General features: G+C 42.9%; 1 protein-coding gene across 1 annotated transcript in view; it reads right to left on the reverse strand.

The window, feature by feature from the left end:
- The window catches only part of LOC138948360 (uncharacterized), a 139,897-nt gene that overhangs the window by 34,193 nt on the left and 82,300 nt on the right, over window positions 1-23,404 (reverse strand). The window contains exons 20-26 of the mRNA XM_070319892.1: window positions 20,492-20,572; window positions 16,668-16,748; window positions 14,004-14,084; window positions 12,506-12,625; window positions 5,211-5,357; window positions 1,755-1,832; window positions 1,068-1,148 (exon numbers count right to left, since the gene is read on the reverse strand). Of these exons, the coding sequence (XP_070175993.1) occupies window positions 1,068-1,148; window positions 1,755-1,832; window positions 5,211-5,357; window positions 12,506-12,625; window positions 14,004-14,084; window positions 16,668-16,748; window positions 20,492-20,572 (669 nt within the window). The remainder of the gene's footprint in view (window positions 1-1,067; window positions 1,149-1,754; window positions 1,833-5,210; window positions 5,358-12,505; window positions 12,626-14,003; window positions 14,085-16,667; window positions 16,749-20,491; window positions 20,573-23,404) is intronic.

The raw sequence follows: 23,404 nt of genomic DNA on the forward strand, positions 1-23,404 counted from the left end.
TCGAAGCCTAACGAATGGTTGCAAATGTCTTACGAATGGTTGCGATCGCGCGAGTGCTTGCGAATTTCTACCAATCATTGCGAATGCATACAAATCCATATACGAATTTTTTGCGGATGTATTACGAACGTTGCGAGTAGCCTTACGAGTGTTGCGAGTGCTTGCAAACATTTTTCGAAAAAAGCGATTATGCAATTCGCATTGTTCGTAATACTGCTCTTACACTGTGCCGAATTGCTCTTGCGAATAGAAGTCGCCAATACTTCGTAATGATTGGGACATAGTCGCAAGACATTCGTAAAATGTTCTTAACCATTCGCCACCATTCGTCTCTTGTTGCGAATATTAGCAACATGCTCCTAATAATCACAAGGAAGGCATATTCTTCGCTTTTTCGAAACGTACTCGTAAGTATTCCCAAGCCATTCGTACTCATCGTAAAGATATTCGTAGCGCTCGCAAGGCATTCGCAATGATCGGAAGACATTCGCAAACACTCGCAACCATTCGTACGCGTTCGCAAGAAATTCGCAAGAAATGTGGATATGGATTCGTATGCATTCGCAATGATCGGTAGACATTCGCAAGCACTCGCAACCATTCGTAAGACGTTTGCAAGAAAAGTGTATATGGATTCGTATGCATTCGCAAAGATAGGTTGACATTTGCAAGCACTCGCAGCCATTCTTAAGACATTTGCAAGGCTTCGTAAGGCTTCGAATGGTCAATATTTTCCCTGTCCATTCGTCTCTTTTTTGCCGAATACAGCATGTTCATATTCGCAAGGATAATCGGCACAGTGTAAGAGCCGTGCGAGCGTGACAAATACATTGTGATGATTACGAATGTTCTGCGAATACTTACGAGTACGTTGCAAAAAAGTGGAGAAGAGAGAGAGAGAGAGAGAGAGAGAGAGAGAGAGAGAGAGAGAGAGAGAGAGAGAGAGAGAGAGAGAGAGAGAGAGAGAGAGAGAGAGAGAGAGAGAGAGAGAGAGAGAGAGAGAGAGAGAGAGAGAGAGTGGGGGGAGAGGGAGGGATGTATGTAGCAGAGAACAGCGGAATACTCACGGCAGACGCCGTTGTCACAGAACGTGCCGACCTTGCAGTTGCCTAGGTTCCTGCCATCACACCTCTGTTTCACTTCCAGCTCTTTAATTACAATGGAAAAACGAAACAAGCAGATATTTAATCGACAATATTTTGCAATGAAAGGGTGCGGTTTCAAAAAAAGAAAAACAAACAAACACATTTTTTTTTTATAGGACTCACCTTCGTCTTATAACTCAGAAATTATCTGGCACTCTAGCTTCATAAACCGAAAGGAAAAACATACTGTCCTACACAGTCACACAAACTTGAGCTCCTTGTGACCTTGCAATGTCGACAAGATCAACAAGACTTGGTTAATTTTTAGAATCATGAAACCCCAGAAGCATGTGTTCTAGCTACAAAAAACATTCAAGAAAATTATGCTTTTCATTGTTCGACCAAAACTTTACTCAACTGTGACCTTGAAATGTTATGACAGTCAACCTGACTTGGGTCACGTCTGCCCGTCATCAAACCTGGGGTTCGTGTACAGTTTCAAAGCTCAGAAACTGACATTGACAAAAATTTCCCCGCTGCGACCTTGAACTTTGACTAGAATCTAAATGATACTCTAGGTCATACCCATGATACTAGATACCCTAGGTCATACACCCATACTATACCCATACTATTACAGATACCCCAGGTCGCAGGCATGCTACTCACTGCAGAGGCGGTTGGGGTCACACGTCGTGCCGGTCACGCACCAGTGCGTCGCGTTACACGTACTGCCAACTCCCTGACCTTCACACGTCAACACAATCAACACAATCAACGTTTTCAGTGAAGGTAAAGTTACAAACAAAGGAGATAAAGAAGGAGAGAGAGAATTGAATTGAACTTTAAGATTTAAGGCTACGCCTTTTCTTACAATCTGTCCTTGAGACGCACAAACACACAATGATAAAAATGAAAAATGAAAAATGAAAAAGTTAAAAAGTCAGAAAACTTCAGCACGTGATGATAAAGATGACGATGATGATGATGATGATGATGATGATGAAGATGAGGCATGAAGAGCATACATATGTGGTTATTCATAAAATCAAATGCATAGTATGCAAGTAATTATAAGTACAAGCTGGTAGCAATCGAACATGTAGCAATAGTACAACAAAAATCATGCATCCGCACCGAATATGCATACCAGCGCTCATTGGTCTAAAACATATGTAAATATTGTGCAGCAAAGGGAAGCTACCCACGGGAAAATAATCATCGAATATCCTGTTATTAACCAATGTGCGCTGGTATGCGGATGCATGATTTGACGCAAAGTGGATATTAGCGGCTCGCAAACGAAAATTCGTCCAAATGATGGTTAAAAACAACCTGCACCGGACGGAAGCTGAAAACTAAAGGCACATAATAGTTCAAACAATCATTCAACTGTATTTATTTGACCTTACACAGACTGTAGGAAGAGGCAAACCGTCTTGAACAATATTTTTCCCCAGGAAGCGACTCCAAGAACACAGAAGACTCGAAGGTGAGTGACGTACCTTATAGTCTTTCTGTGATAGTAGTAGTCCAGTGGACGATACCTTCCGCCTGTGGTGCAATGCGGCACTATCCCTGCATTCCCGGTCAGGAGTCACGGGCGACAGCGTCAGGGTTGTCACTCTGGCCTACTTGTTTGATTACTTGACAACAGGCACAAATATGATCCTTCATTCTATCGATATGTTGGGCATACCTCAGGTGATCGGCTTTTGGCCACCTTCTTACGCCGTCGTATACGGCCAACGGGTTTTCGCCCTTCAGTCCAAAGGGGCACCAGTCTGTCACCTGCCCTTCAGTCATGTTGTACTCGAACACTGCCGAGTCAGTTACAGCATGTAGTGAATTATTTCCGTATCTCTGGTCAACCACAATGTTTCTCACAACATGGAGAGTTTCAGACGAAATGACAGCGTTCCTAACTTCGGCTGGGAATGTTGTCAAGTAGAACTCTAGCCCGGCAACCTGATCATCCCAGACCTGTTGCACACTGTCATTGTCTGAATCAGGGGCGTCAAAAGCATCACAAAACTCGTCAAAGTTCTCGTTTTCTGTTTCGTTCAAATGTCCATGTAGACTTTCAGTACTTTCAGCGTCACTTTGGCCCTTTATTTTCTTCTCCTCCCTTTCCACCTTCTCCGGTGACGAAGCATCCCGGTGACTCGAAGCATCCCGGTGACTCGAAGCATCCTGGTGAGGGCATTTGCGAGAGGGATGGTGGGGGTGGGCTTTGGAAAAGACCTATGTCGCGGGATTCTTGGGTCGTGCCATTTGTGGTAATGTCATTTTCTTGCACAGTACCTTGATGGGGTTCAGTGTGAGGCGCAGATTCCTGTGCCTGTGGTTGTGCTGTTTGTTGTTGTCTCGATGCTGCACGTCACGCCTGAGCTCACTCGGTGACTTTTTTCTGTATCGGGTCACACCACGCTGCACGGACTGGGTTTCAATGGCCGCTGCACTGTCACTGTTCCACCTTACAATGAGTGTTGTACATTCTCCTTTGCAATGAATGTCCCAGGTGGAAAGATGGCATTTTTCTGTCAGGGTTCGAAGCACAGACTCAAAAGCCACTGGTACACACATTTTAGACGATGTTAGCGTTCCACACACACGTAAAAATGATGAAGTTTTGGGAGCTCGAAGTTGATGCTGCTCGCTGGTTGCCAGGGGCAGGTAACTCCGAGAGAGAGAGAGAGAGAGAGAGAGAGATTAAAGCAATAATCTGACAGTACAGCGTGGTAAATAAAAGCAAAGGCCGTGGTGGGACAGGTTAGTGTCATAGATGAGTTGTTTGTAACATACACATTTCATATTAGACAATGTATGTATGTAAATCTCCTCTTTCACTGCGGGTAGGAACCTAATCCATATGAAAACGAGCGTTAACTGACTGAAGGATGAAAGTCCGTGAATCATGTGCTGTGCATGCCCAGTGACCTGCCCCACACGTGTCAGCCCGGTGTGGTCCGAAGCGCAATGTTATATCCGTTACACCACGAAGGCTTCTTATTCATGTGAAGAATTTAAGAAGATAAATCCTGCCAACATTATATTAGCACAGTCGTCAACCACCCAAGGCACTGCATACCCCCAGCGTAGGACAAATCGGCGGTCCCTCCCTCTCTCTCACACACCAAGAGTCCCTCCCTATGTCAGTATGGATGAAAAGAAGGAAAACAAGAAGAGCAAACGCTCGATCGAGTCACTTTCGCAGTTCTGAATATTATATGAGGCATCAGATGGACAGGAAGAAATTGCTATTCACAACACAATGCATACCTGAAGCATACCTGTGACCTTGAAAAAGGTCAAAGGTCACCAAAGCAGACGTCAAAGTGTAGAGGTCACTGGGAGTCACGTTCACATAAAATTTGAGCCCGGTCACTTTTATAGTTTCCGAGAAAAGCCCAACGTTAAGTTGTGTGTTGCCGAACAGAAAAGGCTAGTTATCTCCCTTGTTTTTCTGATAACGTTCGTAAAAGGCTACAGATGTAAATACTTTGATGTAAAGAATAATCCTACAAAGTTTCAATCACATCCGATGAACTTTGTCAAAGATATAAAATGTCTAATTTTTCCTTTGACGCTGACCTGTGACCTTGAAAAAGGTCAAAGGTCAACGAAACCATCGTTAAAGTGTAGAGGTCATTGGAGGTCACGACTAAACAAAATATGAGCCCGATCGCTTTGATAGTTTCCGAGAAAAGTCCAACGTTAAGGTGGTGTCTACGGCCGGCCGGCCGGCCGGCCGGCCGGACAGACTAACACTGACCGATTACATAGAGTCACATTTTCTCAAGTGACTCAAAAATGGTCCGGGGATATCATCTGGAAGAATGTTTATGTAAAGTCTCATGAACATCGGCGCAGTAATTTCCTCGGAATTGAACCACACACACACACACACACGCATACATTCGTACACACATACACCATGACCCTCGTCTCGATTCCCCGTCTATTCTAAAACATTTAGTCAAAATTTGACTAAATGTAATAAACTACTACAGGCAAAAAAACAAACAAACCAACAGACAGGGTGAAATAAAGTATAGTCGATCCTACTTCCCTGACAGGTTCAGGCATCACTGAACAAAGTAAGACACAAAGCTGTTGACCTACCGCACGTGAAATTGGTTCGCTCTAAAGCAAACTCTGGGCTGCATTGGCACTTCCCGATGGGGTTGCAAAAAGCGCCAGGGTTGCAGTCCGGTGTGTCTGGATCTCCGCTCACGGTGCAGGCTCCCCCCACGTACTTTGCCTTTGGTGCTGCAGAAGGAACGAGCTACGTCATGGAAGGACAACCAACAAGAAAATTGGTTGATTAAAATCAACATGGCCGAAGCAATGTTTTCACAAAGAAGCGGTAGTGTACAGGGCCGGACCAAATGAGTGGTAAGGGGGGGGGGGGGGGTTCCTCCTTTTTTGGGGGGGCAAATCAGCGAAGTGGCGAAGCCACAAGGGGGGTCCGGGGGCATGTTCCCCTGGAAAATTTTTGAAAAACGGTTAAAATCTGTGCAATCTGGTGCATTCTGGGCCTTGTTTTGAGGGTTAAGAGCAGCATTGTTTTGGTGCTAAAACTAGTAAAAGTCAAAGCAAGGTACATGCTTTTTCCAGGGGTGGGGTTCCGGAACCCCTGGAACCCCCCCCCCCTGGGTCCGGCCCTGGTGTACGGGCACATGTTGTATTTGGGTTACATGTGTTGCAGAGTATTTGAAAATACGTAGGCATAAAAACATGCAAAGAAGAGTGATAAGTCCCTGTTGTGAATATAGTCAAGTGGATAAATTGATTACTTAAGTATCACACTAGTTTTACTGCAACAGCAGTCCCTCTCATGAATGGACACCATAGGGCCAGTGCAAACCTAGTACCTGTCCGTACATTGCAGGTGGCCGGTCACGAGAGAGGCCCTCCCCCCATTACACACATGCACTCAGACACACTGACGGACTGAGTGAGTCTTTGCTACTGGAGAACGAGCTCTTCTTGTACTAAAACAATAAGGTCAAACTACCACAACATATAACTGAAAGGAAGGAAAAAAACTGCCCTGTAAAAATGACGTTAAATGAACGGTGTCAGAAAAAGAGAGATAAAAGAAATCCTCAAATTCCTGAGCCTACAGGCACCCCATGAAAGCAGCCATGAACACACACTTTGCAAAAATATGTATTGAAAACCTACATGTCCTACTTTCTTTTTTTCTGGCTTTACTGAATGCTTCAGGCAGTGACTTTTCCCTGTCCAGTTTCCTCTTTCGTCTCTCTTACCCCTCTCTTACCCACTCCCCCTCCCCGGCCACTCCCTTTACCCAGCCCGGACAGCACAAACTTCTTATCTACAAGGCAGAGTACACATTTTCTGAAAGGAAGACTACTCCTCTTCAATTATATTCAGAGATCTTCCAGCTGTCTCCACCATAAGCCAAGTGGTCGAGTTAACCCAACTTCTGACCCGAATCACCCCCCTCCTGCTGGGTACACGTGCACTCAAGTTAACACAAGACTGACACCTCTGCTTTGACCTGCGTGCCAGGAGTCGGATGAGAGAGAGAGAGAGAGAGAGAGAGAGAGAGAGAGAGAGAGAGAGAGAGGGGGGGGGGGGGGGAGAGACACACACACACACATAGACATACGTGGAAAGAAAGAGGCGGAGAGACTCACTGAGAGCAAAGAGTGTATCCCTACGGTCCGTATGTAGGGATGCACTCTTTGTTCAGAGGGAGACACAGACAAAGACATACATACAGAGAGAGAGAGAGACAGAGAAAGAGAGAGACAGAGACAGACAGACAGATAGACAGAGAGTGACTCGAGACGGAGAAACAGATAAATGAACACCGGGAGAGAGAAAATGACTACACACAGACACGAAGGCAGAGCGAGGGAGAGACGGAGAGAGAGTTGCATCCTGGAGTGTACGTGACAGACAGTGTGTGTTGCTATAAACAGACAGACGAGGTGCAGCTCATTTCCGAAACAGCGCAATTGGGACAACAGTGACATGATACTGTTTGAATTCCAAAAAAGCGCAGCTCATTTCCGGAACAGCACAGATAACAAAGTTGGTTTCAACAACTGATCTCGTGAGAACGGTAACAAACGACTCATGTCACCTCTCCGAACGCATTGCAATAGATGTCCGCTCCTGCGGCCATCAATAATTCTCGACTGACACTGTGGAATTAATTCATGGCTGAATAAACAAGTCCACGAAGAAGCCCACGTTCACTGGATGGAAGGAAGTCAGGATCTCTTCGCACGGTAGTCCTACTGATCGGCGTGAAAATTGATTAACACGTGTGCCATATATTGACTTGGCATTGTTGGCTATAAAGACAAAAGTTGATATCTGACTTGTCAATCTGCTTGCTCGGCTTTGTGAGATGTTTGCATACCTTCTTGCTATTTTCTTTGCTATTATTATTTCTTACTAGCAGTTAAGCCCGGCTTCGCCCGGGAGTAAGCGGAGCCCTGTAGCAATTTAAGACGCTCGCTATCCCATTATCATTAGCTTTACCTCCTTTGTTTGGATACAAAAAAAGAGTTATCTCCCTTACCTTCTAGAAATTTCCGGAACTGTCCAGTTAATTTTTCTTTCTTCATTTCTTCCCCTCATAGGAGCAATAGCGAGTCTCTAATATCACTGGCATGATGTGCTTGCTACAGGTGAACAGTAGGCACTGAACTGGTCTTGCACCATATAGGCTGTATTCAATACTGAAATGGGAGGTCCATAATCTGAGAAAGGAAACAATGAATCAAGAAACTAAAACCCAGGTGCACATCTGCGGCACCTAGGGAGTGTACGTGCACACTATCTTGTTCCTGCCTCTTGCCATCTCAGAGGTATGGCGACCACAGACAAAAAAGAGTTATCTCCCTTACCTTCTAGAAATTTCCGGAACTGTCCAGTTAATTTTTCATTCTTCATTTCTTCCCCTCATAGGAGCAATAGCGAGTCTCTAATATCACTGGCATGATGTGCTTGCTACAGGTGAACAGTAGGCACTGAACTGGTCTTGCACCATATAGGCTGTATTCAATAAATGGGAGGTCCATAATCTGAGAAAGGAAACAATGAATCAAGAAACTAAAACCCAGGTGCACATCTGCGGCACCTAGGGAGTGTACGTGCACACTATCTTGTTCCTGCCTCTTGCCATCTCAGAGGTATGGCGACCACAGACAGACAGACAGACACTCTCTTTTATTATATGTACTATTTATCTCCCTTACCTTCTAGAAATTTCCGGAACTGTCCAGTTAATTTTTCATTCTTCATTTCTTCCCCTCATAGGAGCAATAGCAAGTCTCTAATATCACTGGCATGATGTGCTTGCTACAGGTGAACAGTTATCTCCCTTACCTTCTAGAAATTTCCGGAACTGTCCAGTTAATTTTTCATTCTTCATTTCTTCCCCTCATAGGAGCAACAGCGAGTCTCTAATATCACTGGCATGATGTGCTTGCTACAGGTGAACAGTAGGCACTGAACTGGTCTTGCACCATATAGGCTGTATTCAATAAATGGGAGGTCCATATTCTGAGAAAGGAAACAGTGCATCAAGAAACTAAAACCCAGGTGCACATCTGCGGCACCTAGGGAGTGTACGTGCACACTATCTTGTTCCTGCCTCTTGCCATCTCAGAGGTATGGCGACCACAGACAGACAGACAGACAGACTCACAGACAGACACTCTCTTTTATTATAGTGTGACGGGATTGCCGTCAACACGATAAAGTTTGCAACAGCAAAGGCAGTCCAGAATGGAATCTGGATTGTCATTGCAAATGCCAGCTTTTCCCCGTATGTCATAATGCATGAGAATGATGTAGTTAGGATTTCCGTAAGGAATGAGTTGTAGTTTCGATATGGGCGATAGCCGCCATGTTGTTTTACTCAGCAAGTTAGACGCTGGGAATAAGACGAAAAGTTAACAAACCTGTTATTGTAGCGTTAGTTGAATAGTTGAACGTTTTAAGCAGTAGGAGAAGTTATAATAAATATGTTCCTGGGTCATTAGAGCCCGTTTTAATGCTCGGTAGGAGACACGATCGGCTTAGTAACCGACGTAAGTTGTGTTCTATCGAACAACGGTCTGACGACCGGAGCAGACGAAATGTTGATCTAATGGGCGATTAAAGCTCTTTTGAATAGAATAAAATTGTAGAGCAAGCAAGTGTGTTGAAATGTTAATGAAATGATGTCTGCGGACATCGTAATTGTAGGGAAAGTAGGGATAATGAGGGGTTATATTTTACTGCGGATGAGTCCGCGAGAGAGTCGGCCATTGTTGCTAATTTAGCCAATGCGAAACATCAGGACATTATTTTAGAGTTGCTAGGAAAGAAGAGGTATAAAAGACCGGAGCGAAGAAAGGACGTTAGGTTTTGCAGGATAAATTTGACAGAGTGGGGTAAATTGCTAGCAGTAAAGAATCTTGAGATTCTCTTTCATCCAAATAGGCAGAGTAGGAGTACGATTAGCTACAAAGGACGATCATCACCACTCGGGCCAGTCGAATTGTCTGGTTCCGAGCGATCCAAAAGATAGGCTAGGAGAAAAATCGTCGTAGATAGATAGAAACTAAACCAAATCGGACCGGGTAGGTCCGACAAATTTAGATAGTTAGGCGACAGTAAACCTAGAGGACGTACATGTGCGTTGGTTAAACCCATTGCAGTCGGGTTCGGACTTCGCCTTGTACGATTCCTAAATAGGAGTAGCACTTTGAGATTAGGGCCAAAAACATCGTTGACGAGATAAGGGCTGAGGCCTGGGTTTCTCAATGATCAAAAATAGCAGTAGGAAGTCTCAGACTATCCCTTTAATAAACCTTTAGCCTGGTGAGGAAAGAACTTCCGTTTGCAGCCAGGAAAAATAAGTAGCATCCACATCGAAATTCTAGACACCCAAAGTTAGCTAGATAGGGAACAAACATATCCTGTATGGGATCAAGGATTAGTTAGCTAGGCGTCAGACTGCAGAACCTCATCTTAGATAGATTCGGGGGTTGGGAGAATAGGTATTTTAGATAACATCTTACTTGAGCGAAAGCGTGTGCCTGTAAGGTGAATTTTGTATCATGTAATTTGTACTTGACTTACCATTTTATGCTGGTCGTTTGACCGTTTTGATAAATAAACCTGCTCGAAATATTACAACCCATGTGTGGACTCCCTTAATGTTTGATCGATGTTCAAGTTGATTGAGTTCCTGTTCAGTTCATAGAATTAATTGTTGACCAGTCAAGCCGGAATCTTAGGAAAAGCAAAGAGATAGCAATAGACTAGGGTTAGATTTGCATTGCACTAGGAGATAGGGAAAAACACAACGCGAGGTAACATCATAAAAGAAAAAAACAACATCAACTGCATGCACTAGTCTGCAACGCTGGGCAGAGAGAAACATATAGGCAAATTTATCTCTCTCTGTTCCTCTTTACAACCTTTACTAGTTCTCGCCGGCAATTAGCTTAGAAACAACAACATAGAATAAGCTGTAGAATTAGGAGAACTGCCACAATATGTATAGATTTGTGCTTCGTTTATCGATACAACGTCTTGTGCACAGGTCAAAATGTGTGTGTCAGGGGTCAATTGGTTTGACTTGAACTTGATGTTCGTGTTTCTCACACAAAGATACACGCACTCCATGACTTTGTAAGAAGACATAACATATCGGTAGGTTTCATTTGTTTGTGATGAATTTATTGAAGTAGTTTTTTTTGTTTGATTATCCATGTAATAGGGCTTCCTGCAACTATGGTAACTGGGGATTTATTCCCCGGGGAATATGAGATTTATTTCCCAGTACTAGGTGCTTGTGAATGAAAACTCGTGAAAATGATGACAACAAATATTATTGTCATCATTTTCACGAGTTTTCATTCACAAGCACCTGGGAAATAAATCTCATATTCCCCGGGGAATAAATCCCCGGTTACCATAGTTGCAGGAAGCCCTATTACATGGATAATCAAAAGCAAACCCAATAGAAACGCTCGAGGATTCTTCGGCTCTTTTCATTGGCGTTTCCCCAGACCTAAACAGACGACACGACACTGCTTTGCAAAGTTCCAAAAACAAACTGGCAAACTGGAAAAAGTAAACAAAAAAACAAAACTACTTCAATAAATTCATCACAAACAAATGAAACCTACCGACATGTTATGTCTTCTTACAAAGTCATGGAGTGCGTGTATCTTTGTGTGAGAAACACGAACGTCAAGTTCAAGTCAAACCAATTGACCCCTAACACACACATTTTGACCCGTGCACAAGACGTTGTATCGATAAACGAAGCACAAATAAGAAATGATGATAAAAGCAAAGAAAATAGCAACAAGATATGCAAACATCTCACAAAGCCGAGCAAGCAGAATGACAAGTCTAATGAAAAACAAAGAGGTACTGAGTCGGAAACAAGATCGCGATTCTTTCCTTCGCTGCACGACGCAAATCTTCTGTGACCTTTGACCAAACGTAGCTTCCACATTCGATTACTAAGCTTAATACTCACAACTGAAAGCCGAGGGAGTGGAATACCGAGAGGAACATACAGAACTGTGCATCCTCAAACCTGACATATTCATCCCAACATTTTATGAACTCAAAAATACAGAAAGTTGTTTCACACGCCAGCTTTGATTGCCAGTGGTTATCCGCACGGAACTCGTGTGGTTATCAGCACGGAACCTGTGTTTCAAAGAATGGCTCCCTGTGTTAATTGTGATCCATTTTTCTCACTACCAAAATGATGACAAAAACGATGTTTGGTGGTTTGTTGTCAGACCAGCTTTTTTTGTCGGTCCTCGGGGGGCATATCGACTTTTGTTTCATATTTATTGACCGCGGCTTTCGGCCTTGGTCAATAAATATGAAACAAAAGACGATATGCTCCCTCTCGGACGACAAAAAAGTTGGTCTGTCAACAACCCATCAAACATCTTATAATGTCAAGGGCATAATGAAAACAGTTTCAAGCAAGCAAAAACACACAAAACGTCAAGGAAAGAAAAAATCCGTGAACTGAGGAATCCACTGAAATATGTGAAGGTAAAAACTAGGAATCAAAAATATAAACATGTTCAGGCTAAGTGGGAACGAAATGTGCCATGAATAAGGAATGAACAAATCTGTATTTAAACGTCTTGACATTGACAGAATGTCTGAGAACGCTTGGAAAAGAGAGAGAGAGAGAGAGAGAGAGAGAGAGAGAGAGAGAGAGAGAGAGAGAGAGAGAAAGAGACAGAGAGAGAGAGAGAGAGAGAGGGACAGAGAGAGAGACAGAGAGAGAGAGACAGAGAGACAGAGAGAGAGAGAGAGAGAGAGAGAGAGAGAGAGAGAGAGAGAGAGAGAGAGAGAGAGAGAGAGAGAGAGAGAGAGAGAGAGAGAGAGAGAGACTATACCGCATGTATCAAGGTTGACGGCGCCGCTGGTTGTACATGAACAGACACGACTCTCATTGCACGTGGTGCCCGTCACACAGCCCTCGGGGTTCTCCTCGCAGCCCTGGCCCAGTAGCAGGTCTGACACAGATACAAACCCCTGGTGTTACAGACAACTACGTATGCCAACCCAAGTATCGCGGAATATAACGTGAATGTTTGAACAGGTTTGACTGCTGTTTACAATCTGTATACACGCAGTGGGCTAGTATGCTGTTGTCAATTGGTTTACACAAAGGAGTAGGTTGGACTGCTGTTTACAATATGTATACACATGGGGGTAGGTTGGACTGATGTTTACAATCTGTATACACATGGGGGTAGGTTGGACTGATGTTTACAATCTGTATACACACAGGGGTAGATTGGACTGCTGTTGACAATCTGTATACACACAGGGGTAGGTTAGAATGTTGTTGACAATCTGTATACACACAGGGGTAGGTTAGAAAGCTGTTGACAATCTGTATACACACAGGGGTAGGTTAGAATGCTGTTGACAATCTGTATATACACAGGGATAGGTTGGACTGATGTTTACAATCTGTATATACACAGGGGTAGGTAGACCGGAACGGTTGGCGTAGTGGTAAGGCGTCCGCCCCGTGATCGGGAGGTCGTGGGTTCGAACCCCGGCCGGGTCATACCTAAGACTTTAAAATTGGCAATCTAGTGGCTGCTCCGCCTGGCGTCTGGCATTATGGAGTTAGTGCTAGGACTGGTTGGTCCGGTGTCAGAATAATGTGACTGGGTGAGACATATGAAGCCTGTGCTGCGACTTCTGTCTTGTGTGTGGCGCACGTTGTATGTCAAAGCAGCACCGCTCTGATATGGCCCTTCGTGGTCGGCTGGGCGTTAAGCAAAAAACAAACAAAAAACCAAACAGGGGTAGGTTAGAATGCTGTTGACAATCTGTATACACACAGGGGTAGGTTGGACTGATGTTTACAATCTGTATACACACAGGGGTATTTTTGTTTGTTTGTTTAACGCCCAGCCGACCACGAAGGGCCATATCAGGGCGGTGCTGCTTTGACATTTAACGTGCGCCACACACAAGACAGAAGTCGCACCACAGGCTTCATGTCTCACCCAGTCACACTATTCTGACACCGGACCAACCAGTCCTAGCACTAACCCCATAATGCCAGACGCCAGGCGGAGCAGCCACTAGATTGTCAATTTTAAAGTCTTAGGTATGACCCGGCCGGGGTTCGAACCCACGACCTCCCGATCACGGGGCGAACACCTTACCACAAAGCCAACCGTGCCGGTACACACAGGGGTAGGTTGGACTGATGTTTATAATCTGTATACACACAAGGGTAGGTTGGACTGATGTTTACAATCTGTATACACACAGGGGTAGGTTGGACTGATGTTTACAATCTGTATGTATGCAGGGGCAATCTGTACATGCAACCTGTCCTAACGGTGCCCGAAACGTCACAATACTCACAGCACTTTTTCTGCACCGCATCGCACGTTGTGTTGGATTTACACTGTTTGTTCTCAGTGCACTCGTTCCCAAAACCTATTTCTGCAAGCACCGTGTGCACAGTTTTAGTGGCCCACACATTAAATATACAGTGTGCACAGTTTTAGTGGCCCACACATTAAATATACAGTGTGCACAGTTTTAGTGGCCCACACATTAAATATACAGTGTGCACAGTTTTAGTGGCCCACACATTAAATATACAGTGTGCACAGTTTTAGTGGCCCACACATTATACAGTGTGCACAGTTTTAGTGGCCCACACATTAAATATACAGTGTGCACAGTTTTAGTGGCCCACACATTAAATATACAGTGTGCACAGTTTTAGTGGTCCATTCATTAAAATAACAGTGTGCACATTTTTAGTATCCCACACATAAAAGATACCGTGTGCACAGTTTTAGTATCCCACACATAAAAGATACAGTGTGCACAGTTTTAGTATCCCACACATAAAAGATACAGTGTGCACAGTTTTAGTATCCCACACATAAAAGATACAATGTGCACAGTTTTAGTATCCCACACATAAAAGATACAGTGTGCACAGTTTTAGTATCCCACACATAAAAGATACAGTGTGCACAGTTTTAGTATCCCACACATAAAAGATACAGTGTGTACAGTTTTGGTGGCCCAGATATTAAAGCTACAGTGTGCATAGTTTTAGTGGCCCACACAGTATACTACTACAAATAATAATAAGGGTATCTATATGGCAAAAATCCTAATATAGTTCTAAGCGCCCTACAATCAATCTTGAATATGAGACAATGACAAAAGGTGACGTTTTCATGTCAGTATGTCCCAAATGACATCACCAGTACATTTTTCATTCTATCTAATCTGTTTTCATTCTATTTTTTCTAATAACATGCGTTGACAATTGATTGCCAACTGGAATGGAAGAGCACAAAAAGTGTAACTTGATATGTAGTTTCTCTAGAGGGAAAACAAACTTCCACTTTCATGTCAGTGTGTCCCATTCAACATACATTTGCCAAACAGCTATGTGTAAGTAGATTATTTGTTAGTGGTATAGAACATACTGATCAACAATTAAAGTCAGTTTTCACATTCATTTTCTACCTATTTCTTATTTGTTTATTCTGTTGGCAATGGTGAAATGTCAGCAATTGTATGTCATTCGGGACAGTAGACATGACACCTGACCTTTTGTCACTGTCTCATATAACAATCTTCATTACAGCAACAATACACATTTAAAGAATCTTCAAATAAATAAAAACACAATCATGTACGCAAAACACATTCAAATAAATCAATCACAAACGGCATCGCTAAACATAATGATGGAACATTACAGCTACGGTGTGCACAGTTTTAGTGGCACACACATAAAAGCAACAATGCGTACAGTTTTAGTGGCCCGAACATTACAGCAACAATGCGTACAGTTTTAGTGGCCCGAACATTACAACAACATTGCGTACAGTTTTAGTTGCCCGAACATTACAGCAACCATGCGTACAGTTTTAGTGGCCCGAACATTACAACAACAATGCGTACAGTTTTAGTGGCCCGAACATTACAGCAACCATGCGTACAGTTTTAGTGGCCAGAACATTACAACAACAATGCGTACAGTTTTAGTGGCCCGAACATTACAGCAACATTGCGTACAGTTTTAGTGGCCCGAACATTACAGCAACATTGCGTACAGTTTTAGTGGCCCGAACATTACAGCAACAATGCGCACAGTTTTGGTGGCCCGAACATTACAGCTACGATGTGCACAGTTTAAGTGATCCCCACATTAAAGTTACAGTGTACATTGTTTTATTGACCTAGCCTTTACAACTACAGTGTGCACAGTTTTGTGGTCTAGATAGTACTGCTACAGAGTGCACATGTTTAGTGGCCTGGACATCAAAGCTACAGTGTGCAGTTTTAGTGGACCACACATTACAGCTTCATTATGTACAGTTTTAGTGACCCACACGTTAAAGCTATAGTATGCACAGTTTTAGTGGCCCACACATAAAAGCTACTGTTTGCACAGTTTTAGTGGCCCACACATTAAAGCTACCGTGTGTATAGTTTTAGTGGCCCACACATTAAAGCTACCGTGCGTATAGTTTTAGTGGCCCACACATTAAAGATACCGTGTGTATAGTTTTAGTAGCCCGTGGGCGCAGTGGATAAGACCTCGGCCTCCTAATCGGAAGATCGTGAGTTCAAATCCTAGCCGCGGCTGCCTGGTGGGTTAACTGGAGATTTTTCCGGTCTCCCAGGTCAACTTATCAGCAGACCTGCGAGTGCCTTATCCCCCTTCGGGTGTTTGATTTTATTTTGATTCTTGTTGCTTGTTGGGTCCAGCGGACCATATAGGCCAAATCAGGACCCGGCCCCCCTTCGTGTGTACTCGCAAGCACAAGACCAAGCGCGCACGAAAAAGATCCTGTAAAATTAATCCATGTCAGAGTTCGGAGCGTAATAGAATCACAAAAATACCCAGCATGCTTTCCCCGAAATCGGCGTATGCTGCCCGAATGGCGGGGTAAAAACGGACATACACGTAAAGTCTAAGTGTTCACTGCCCGCCGTACATACAGACTGAAATGCATGCAGAAGAAAGGGCCAGGTGACTGCTCCACTTACTGCATGTGCCATTATCACACGTGGTCCCAGCCTTGCACAAAGTGCTCAGGTCTCCAGCACAGCTCGTTAACAGCTTCAGCTCTAGAATAAGAAGACATGCAGCCATTACATAACAATACACGCACACAGTTTGCTTCTGCTGATCCCGCAATATTAACCAGCACACAGTGTTGCACACATCGCAGTGGGAGCAAAGAACACTGAAAGAATTGACTACCCTGACGACAAGAAATATGTCTGCATAAAGACGCATGGCAAAAAATGATCATTCTTGGCACAATCCAAACACTCAAGACAATAAACATGCCTGCGTAAAGACACATGGCAAATATTGACGCCAAAAAACATGCCTGCGTAAAGACTCATGGCATACACTGATGCCAAGAAACATACCTGCGTAAAGACACATGGCAAACACTGATGCCAAGAAACATGCCTGCGTAAAGACACATGGCAAACACTGATGCCAAGAAACATACCTGCGTAAAGACACATGGCAAACACTGATGCCAAGAAACATGCCTGCGTAAAGACACATGGCAAACACTGATGCCAAGAAACATACCTGCGTAAAGACACATGGCAAACACTGATGCCAAGAAACATGCCTGCGTCAAGACACATGGCATACACTGATGCCAAGAAAAATGCCTGCGTAAAGACACATGGCATACACTGATGCCAAGAAATATGCCTGCGTCTTAACACATGGCATACACTGATACCAAGAAATATGCCTGCGTAAAGACACATGGCATACACTGATGCCAAGAAATATGCCTGCGTCTTAACACATGGCATACACTGATGCCAAGAAATATGCCTGCGTCTTAACACATGGCATACACTGATGCCAAGAAATATGCAGCGTAAAGACACATGTCATACACTGATGCCATGAAATATGCCTGCGTAAAGACACATGACAAACACTGATGCCAAGAAACATGCCTGCGCAAAGACACATGGCAAACACTGATGCCAAGAAACATGCCTGCGTAAAGACACATGGCAAACACTGAAAACAATAAACATGCCTGCTAAAGACACAATTACTGAACCCTCCGTTTTCACATCACATGCACTCCCTGGTTAAACACAAACAGAACAATACCAACTGCACCCTCTTTTCTCACAAAGCAATGACATCATCACACACAATACATACTCACTGCAATCCCTTTTTCACATTTAGCAGACACGTTGCACTCTCTTTTTACAAAAAGAAAGCACACATACCAACAACGGCTTCTGTTGTTGGAGAAACAAATGCTGACCAAATGTACTCCCAGTTTTCTCATTCAGGTGACATATTCACTGCACCCCTTGTTTTGATCAAAAGACTTACACATACTCACTGCACTCCTGTTTTTCATAGACAGACTGACATACTCACTGCACTCCCTGTTTTCATAAAAAGACAGACACACTCACCGCACTCCCTGTTTCCATAGAAAGACAGACACACTCACTGCACTCCCTGTTTTCATAAAAAGACACACACTCAATGCACTCCCTGTTTCCATAAAAAGACAGACATACTCACGTGCACTCCTTGTTTCCATAAAAAAAAAGCAAATGCTTACACACGACTCGCCTTCTTTACCCCTGCCCCTCCCTGAAAGACTCCCTCCCTTTTTAGGAACCCCAACAAGACATTTTCAAGACCCTGTTTTAAAAGATATTGTGTGCCAAACCTCTGTCATTTTACCCTCATTATAAGACCTGATTTTCTTAGGGTTTTGTAGATCTTTAAACTACCCCCCCCCCTCCCCCCACCCACCCCCCCCCAAAAAAAAAGGAAATAAAAAAGAAGAAGCTGTTCCAGCTTCATAAAAATTTAATGATGTTCAAGAGAACTATCACGTCCGACAGACCTGTATTAATCCATTTAGTTATTCAACCCTAAGAATATTTCACATATTCATACATGTACTTGCATAACCCCCAAACTCATTCTCACCACAATCACTAGCCTGACATACTCAACATTCACCAAATTTCGAAACAAGAGATTTAAAAAAGAAAATCATAATAATTACTAACTTTCTTGACCTAATTGAATTTTGGGTAGCCCAGACAAATTATATGTGTACTCAGACACTTGCGTGACCTCATGTCTGAGACTTTGACATCATGACATGATCTCATCACCAATAGACTCAAGAAAACCTAGACACTAAGCTGTGACCAAATCAAATAATATGACATCATAGCTTGATGACCACAAGACTTATTTTCTTGATAGGTCAGTGGATTTTTCAGGGGTGAAAATCTTCTCCAACAAACATTTTCATGCTGTAACTCTGAAATTTGATGAAAACAAGCCATATGTCAGTCAGGGCTGCAAATTATCAACAAATTCACTTGTGTGAAATTTGGAGGTTTGCTCCCAAAATAACTGAGATAATATCAACGTAATGTTTTTACGAACATGACCTCGCTATGACCCAAACATGTGACGGGAGTAACCCAAGTTAGGGTCATGTTTGCAGATTATCACACCCTTGAAGTGTGCAAAGTTTCAAAGCTCAAGCTTCTAAAACGCCTGAAATAACGTCCATGTTAAGTTATTATCAATCGAATATGACCCCCTGTGACCCCACAACTTGACGAAGGTCAATCAAACGTTGGTCAAGTTGGGAGATTATCAAACCCTAGAAGTGTGCAAGGTTTCAAAGCTCTAGCTTCAAACCCATTCGAGATAACCTCAACGTTAAAGCCACACTCAGCTTCACGTAAACCATCAGTTTCTGGTCACAGACACTGTCAGACCTTTACACACAGTACCAACCCCCTTTCGTTTAAACATTCACCGTTTGAGAACATCCTATGTGCCCTCCGTAAAGAGCGAGCGTTTTTCAAAGAATTTATTCCGTGCAGTCAGAACGGTTTTACAATGAAACAAATCGGACGCCTCGTTTTGGCGGTAGAACTAACTTTTAAAATCTTAATAAAAAAACTGACAGCTTGTTACACAAAAATTCTTAAATCAGAAAAGAATTCTTTTTTTTTATCAAGACAAGATCAGTACAATTCGAAGTTTTGAAAGTTTCTTGAAAAAAAGGGAGCCCGGAAGCACGTCACGCAAGGTCGTGTTTCCCATAAAGACGAATTGTCTGCATAGCGCTTGCTTCTTTGAAGCCAACCGCCGCCGATAAGTTCGTGAGACTCGCAGTCGTTTGTTGCATTTTAGATTCAGAGGTAATATATATATGAAGTCTTATATCGCGCGCATATCTCCAGACTCGGACTCAAGGCGCAGGGATCATCTATTTAGGTACACAATAACGTGCTATTGCAGCTACAGCGAGTCGCATTGAAATCACAAACTGACGACTAAATTGTGAAAAAAAGGAAAGTGGATCACACAGGTTCACGATGGCTCAGGAGTAAAATAAACTACGAAATCTGGTGTGGGGTTTACGCAAGCTAAACAGCCATTCAAACGAACTGTGTCACTTAATGCTATTGCAAGTGTGTTCCATAAGGTTAGAACTGCTTTTTTTGTGAGAAGATTTAAATCGTTCTGTAAACCATTTGAGGCAGACTGGGGCTTTAATTCATTTTTTATAAAACGAACATGACCCCGCAGTGACCTCAAAACTTTGACGAGGGTCAACCAAAGCGGTGGTCTCTTCTCGCGAACATCAAAGCCTAAACGTCTGCACAGTTTCAGAGGTGGAGCTTGAAAAACATCTGAGATAACCTACTTTTGTCCACGGACGGACGGACGGCCGGTCGACCGGCAATACGGACAGACACATATGAATCCCCATACTCACCAATTACTCAGGTGAGTAAAGAAAACCAGACATACTCACTGCATTCCTTCTTTTCACACACGGAGTTGGGTTCACACAGCCCTGTGTTGGCTCCGTCGCACGACTGACCAGGCCGCAGTACTGTAACAGACATACGTGTTTCTTTCTTTCTTTATTTGGTGTTTAACGTCGTTTTCAACCATTCAAGGTTATATCGCGACGGGGAAAGGGGGGGAGATGGGATAGGGGAAAGGGGGGAGATGGGATAGAGCCACTTGTTAATTGTTTCTTGTTCACAAAAGCACTAATAAACAAGAAGAGCAAACGCTCGATCGAGTCACTTTCGCAGTTCTGAATATTATATGAGGCATCAGATGGACAGGAAGAAATTGCTATTCACAACACAATGAGTCACGTTCACATAAAATTTGAGCCCGGTCACTTTTATAGTTTCCGAGAAAAGCCCAACGTTAAGTTGTGTGTTGCCGAACAGAAAAGGCTAGTTATCTCCCTTGTTTTTCTGATAACGTTCGTAAAAGGCTACAGATGTAAATACTTTGATGTAAAGAATAATCCTACAAAGTTTCAATCACATCCGATGAACTTTGTCAAAGATATAAAATGTCTAATTTTTCCTTTGACGCTGACCTGTGACCTTGAAAAAGGTCAAAGGTCAACGAAACCATCGTTAAAGTGTAGAGGTCATTGGAGGTCACGACTAAACAAAATATGAGCCCGATCGCTTTGATAGTTTCCGAGAAAAGTCCAACGTTAAGGTGGTGTCTACGGACGGCCGGCCGGACGGCCGGCCGGACGGCCGGCCGGACAGACTAACACTGACCGATTACATAGAGTCACTTTTTCTCAAGTGACTCAAAAAATTGCTCCAGGGGCTTGCAACGTAGTACAATATATGACCTTACTGGGAGAATGCAAGTTTTCAGTACAAAGGACTTAACATTTCTTACATACTGCTTGACTAAAATCTTTACAAACATTGACTATATTCTATACAAGAAACACTTAACAAGGGTAAAAGGAGAAACAGAACCGTTAGTCGCCTCTTCCGACATGCTGGGTAGCATCGGGTAAATTCTTTCTCGTCCCAACCAATATGGGACTCCCCCTAACCCGCGGGGGGTAGACATACGTGTGCTCCATTTGTAACAGACAGGTGGCTACAGAAAAGCAGACAGACATACACTGAGCGATAGAGAGATTTTAATTTCCCTAAGTGGACATCACTGTTGCCATCCCAGAGAGTTGAAACATAATTCATGTGAGGCATTATATGAGCATGGTGAAACATTTCTAAAGTTTTTCTATCAGCAAATTGCTTTAACTTTCTTACACATATACTGTAAGTGTGCCTGCCACCTGAGTTCACGACCATAATTACCCCTAACACCCGGTGTTCTTGAACTTGTTCAATTTGTGTTGCACCAAGAGAAAGCTTTAATTTCAGCGGAGTAAGCTGGTGTTTTTGCCGTGTCGCAACGGCCATGCTTTTTGTTTTCGCTGGATGTATGACCATAGCATTGGAACTACACCAGTTATTCACGTCGTTTAAAGCAGTCTGAAGGGAATTTTCGATTTCTTGAGCCGATTTTTCCACTTGAATAAAGAGAAGAGTCGTCGGCAAAAAAATCGCTTCTATCTGATATTTGTAAGGGCAAATCGTTAATATATATATAAAAAAAAAAAAACAAGAGAGGCCCTAGTACTGACCCCTGAGGCACTCCGCAATTCACAGCTTCTACAGTTGACAATTTACATTTCATTGCAGAAAACCAGGTTTCGCATAGTGTGGTACGGTCTCTTTGACAAGAATAATTTGACCGAAAACCTGATTGAAATTCATGAAAAAAGCTTCTGCTCTCTATGTATTCGATGAAATTCTTGTGAATATGTTTTTCTAACGGTTTGGATAAATCACCTCCTCTAGAAATTGGAGCAACTTTTGCTCTCTTTATTAAATTTGAAAATGTGTTTTGCTTTATGTAAAGATTATAGGTAAGTGGTTCCACAATATAAGGCAAAGCTAATTTTAACAAATAAGGAAAGATTATGTGGGGACCCATGGATATTTGTTTTCTTAAGGCCTAGCTTCTAGAATCTTACCAACCTCATGCACCGCTACAAAAAGACTCAGACTCAAGACTCAAAAGACTCAAAATGTTTACTGTCCTCATAAAAACAAGGAAAATTGCCTTACAGTGTCAGGCGATCACAGACATAAAAACATCACATGTATTAAGAATTAAACGATTGCACTTAAAACTAATAACTCTAGCCCGCTTCATATTTGCTGTAAACTTAGAATTAGAATTGCATTAAAACACATGTAACATCCTGAGCGTCTCTCGCAGCACTCGCAGCACTCACACTTACTAGTCAAAAACAACTCTGGATTCAATTTTCCGTTAAAATACTCATTTAATTTTCATTGGGAACCGTTTAATTCAAATCTAGATCTCCCCCATTTGCAGAATCTTTTAACCGATCAGCAAGAGATATAAAATGATTATTAAAATCATCTGGGGAAATAAAAGTGACAGCTCGGCTTGAACTCTTTTTGGTTTTACCCCAGATTTCATTAACAGCACGCTAAACAGTTTTATTTTTATTTTTTATCTTCAATTAATGTATTGAAATAAGTTGCTTTTGCTTGACGCTTTAACTCTATCACTTCATTCCGTTGTTTCTTAAACTCAGCTTTCATATTATTAGCTTTAAAAAAATCATGCAGAGCCATAGCTTCAACAATCAGCCCAGTCAACCATGGGGGCAGAGAGGGGTGTTTAACTTTGTGGTTTCACAGGGGGGCATGCTTATCAAAAGTGAGAGAGAGAGAGAGAGAGAGAGAGAGAGAGAGAGAGAGAGAGAGAGAGAGAGAGAGAGAGAGGGAGAAAGGGAAGGGAGAGAGACACAGAGAGACATATGCAGAGAGAGAGAGAGAGAGAGAGAGAGAGA

This window comes from Littorina saxatilis, linkage group LG15 (genome assembly GCF_037325665.1).
Source record: "Littorina saxatilis isolate snail1 linkage group LG15, US_GU_Lsax_2.0, whole genome shotgun sequence".
Taxonomy (NCBI): Eukaryota; Metazoa; Mollusca; class Gastropoda; order Littorinimorpha; family Littorinidae; genus Littorina; species Littorina saxatilis.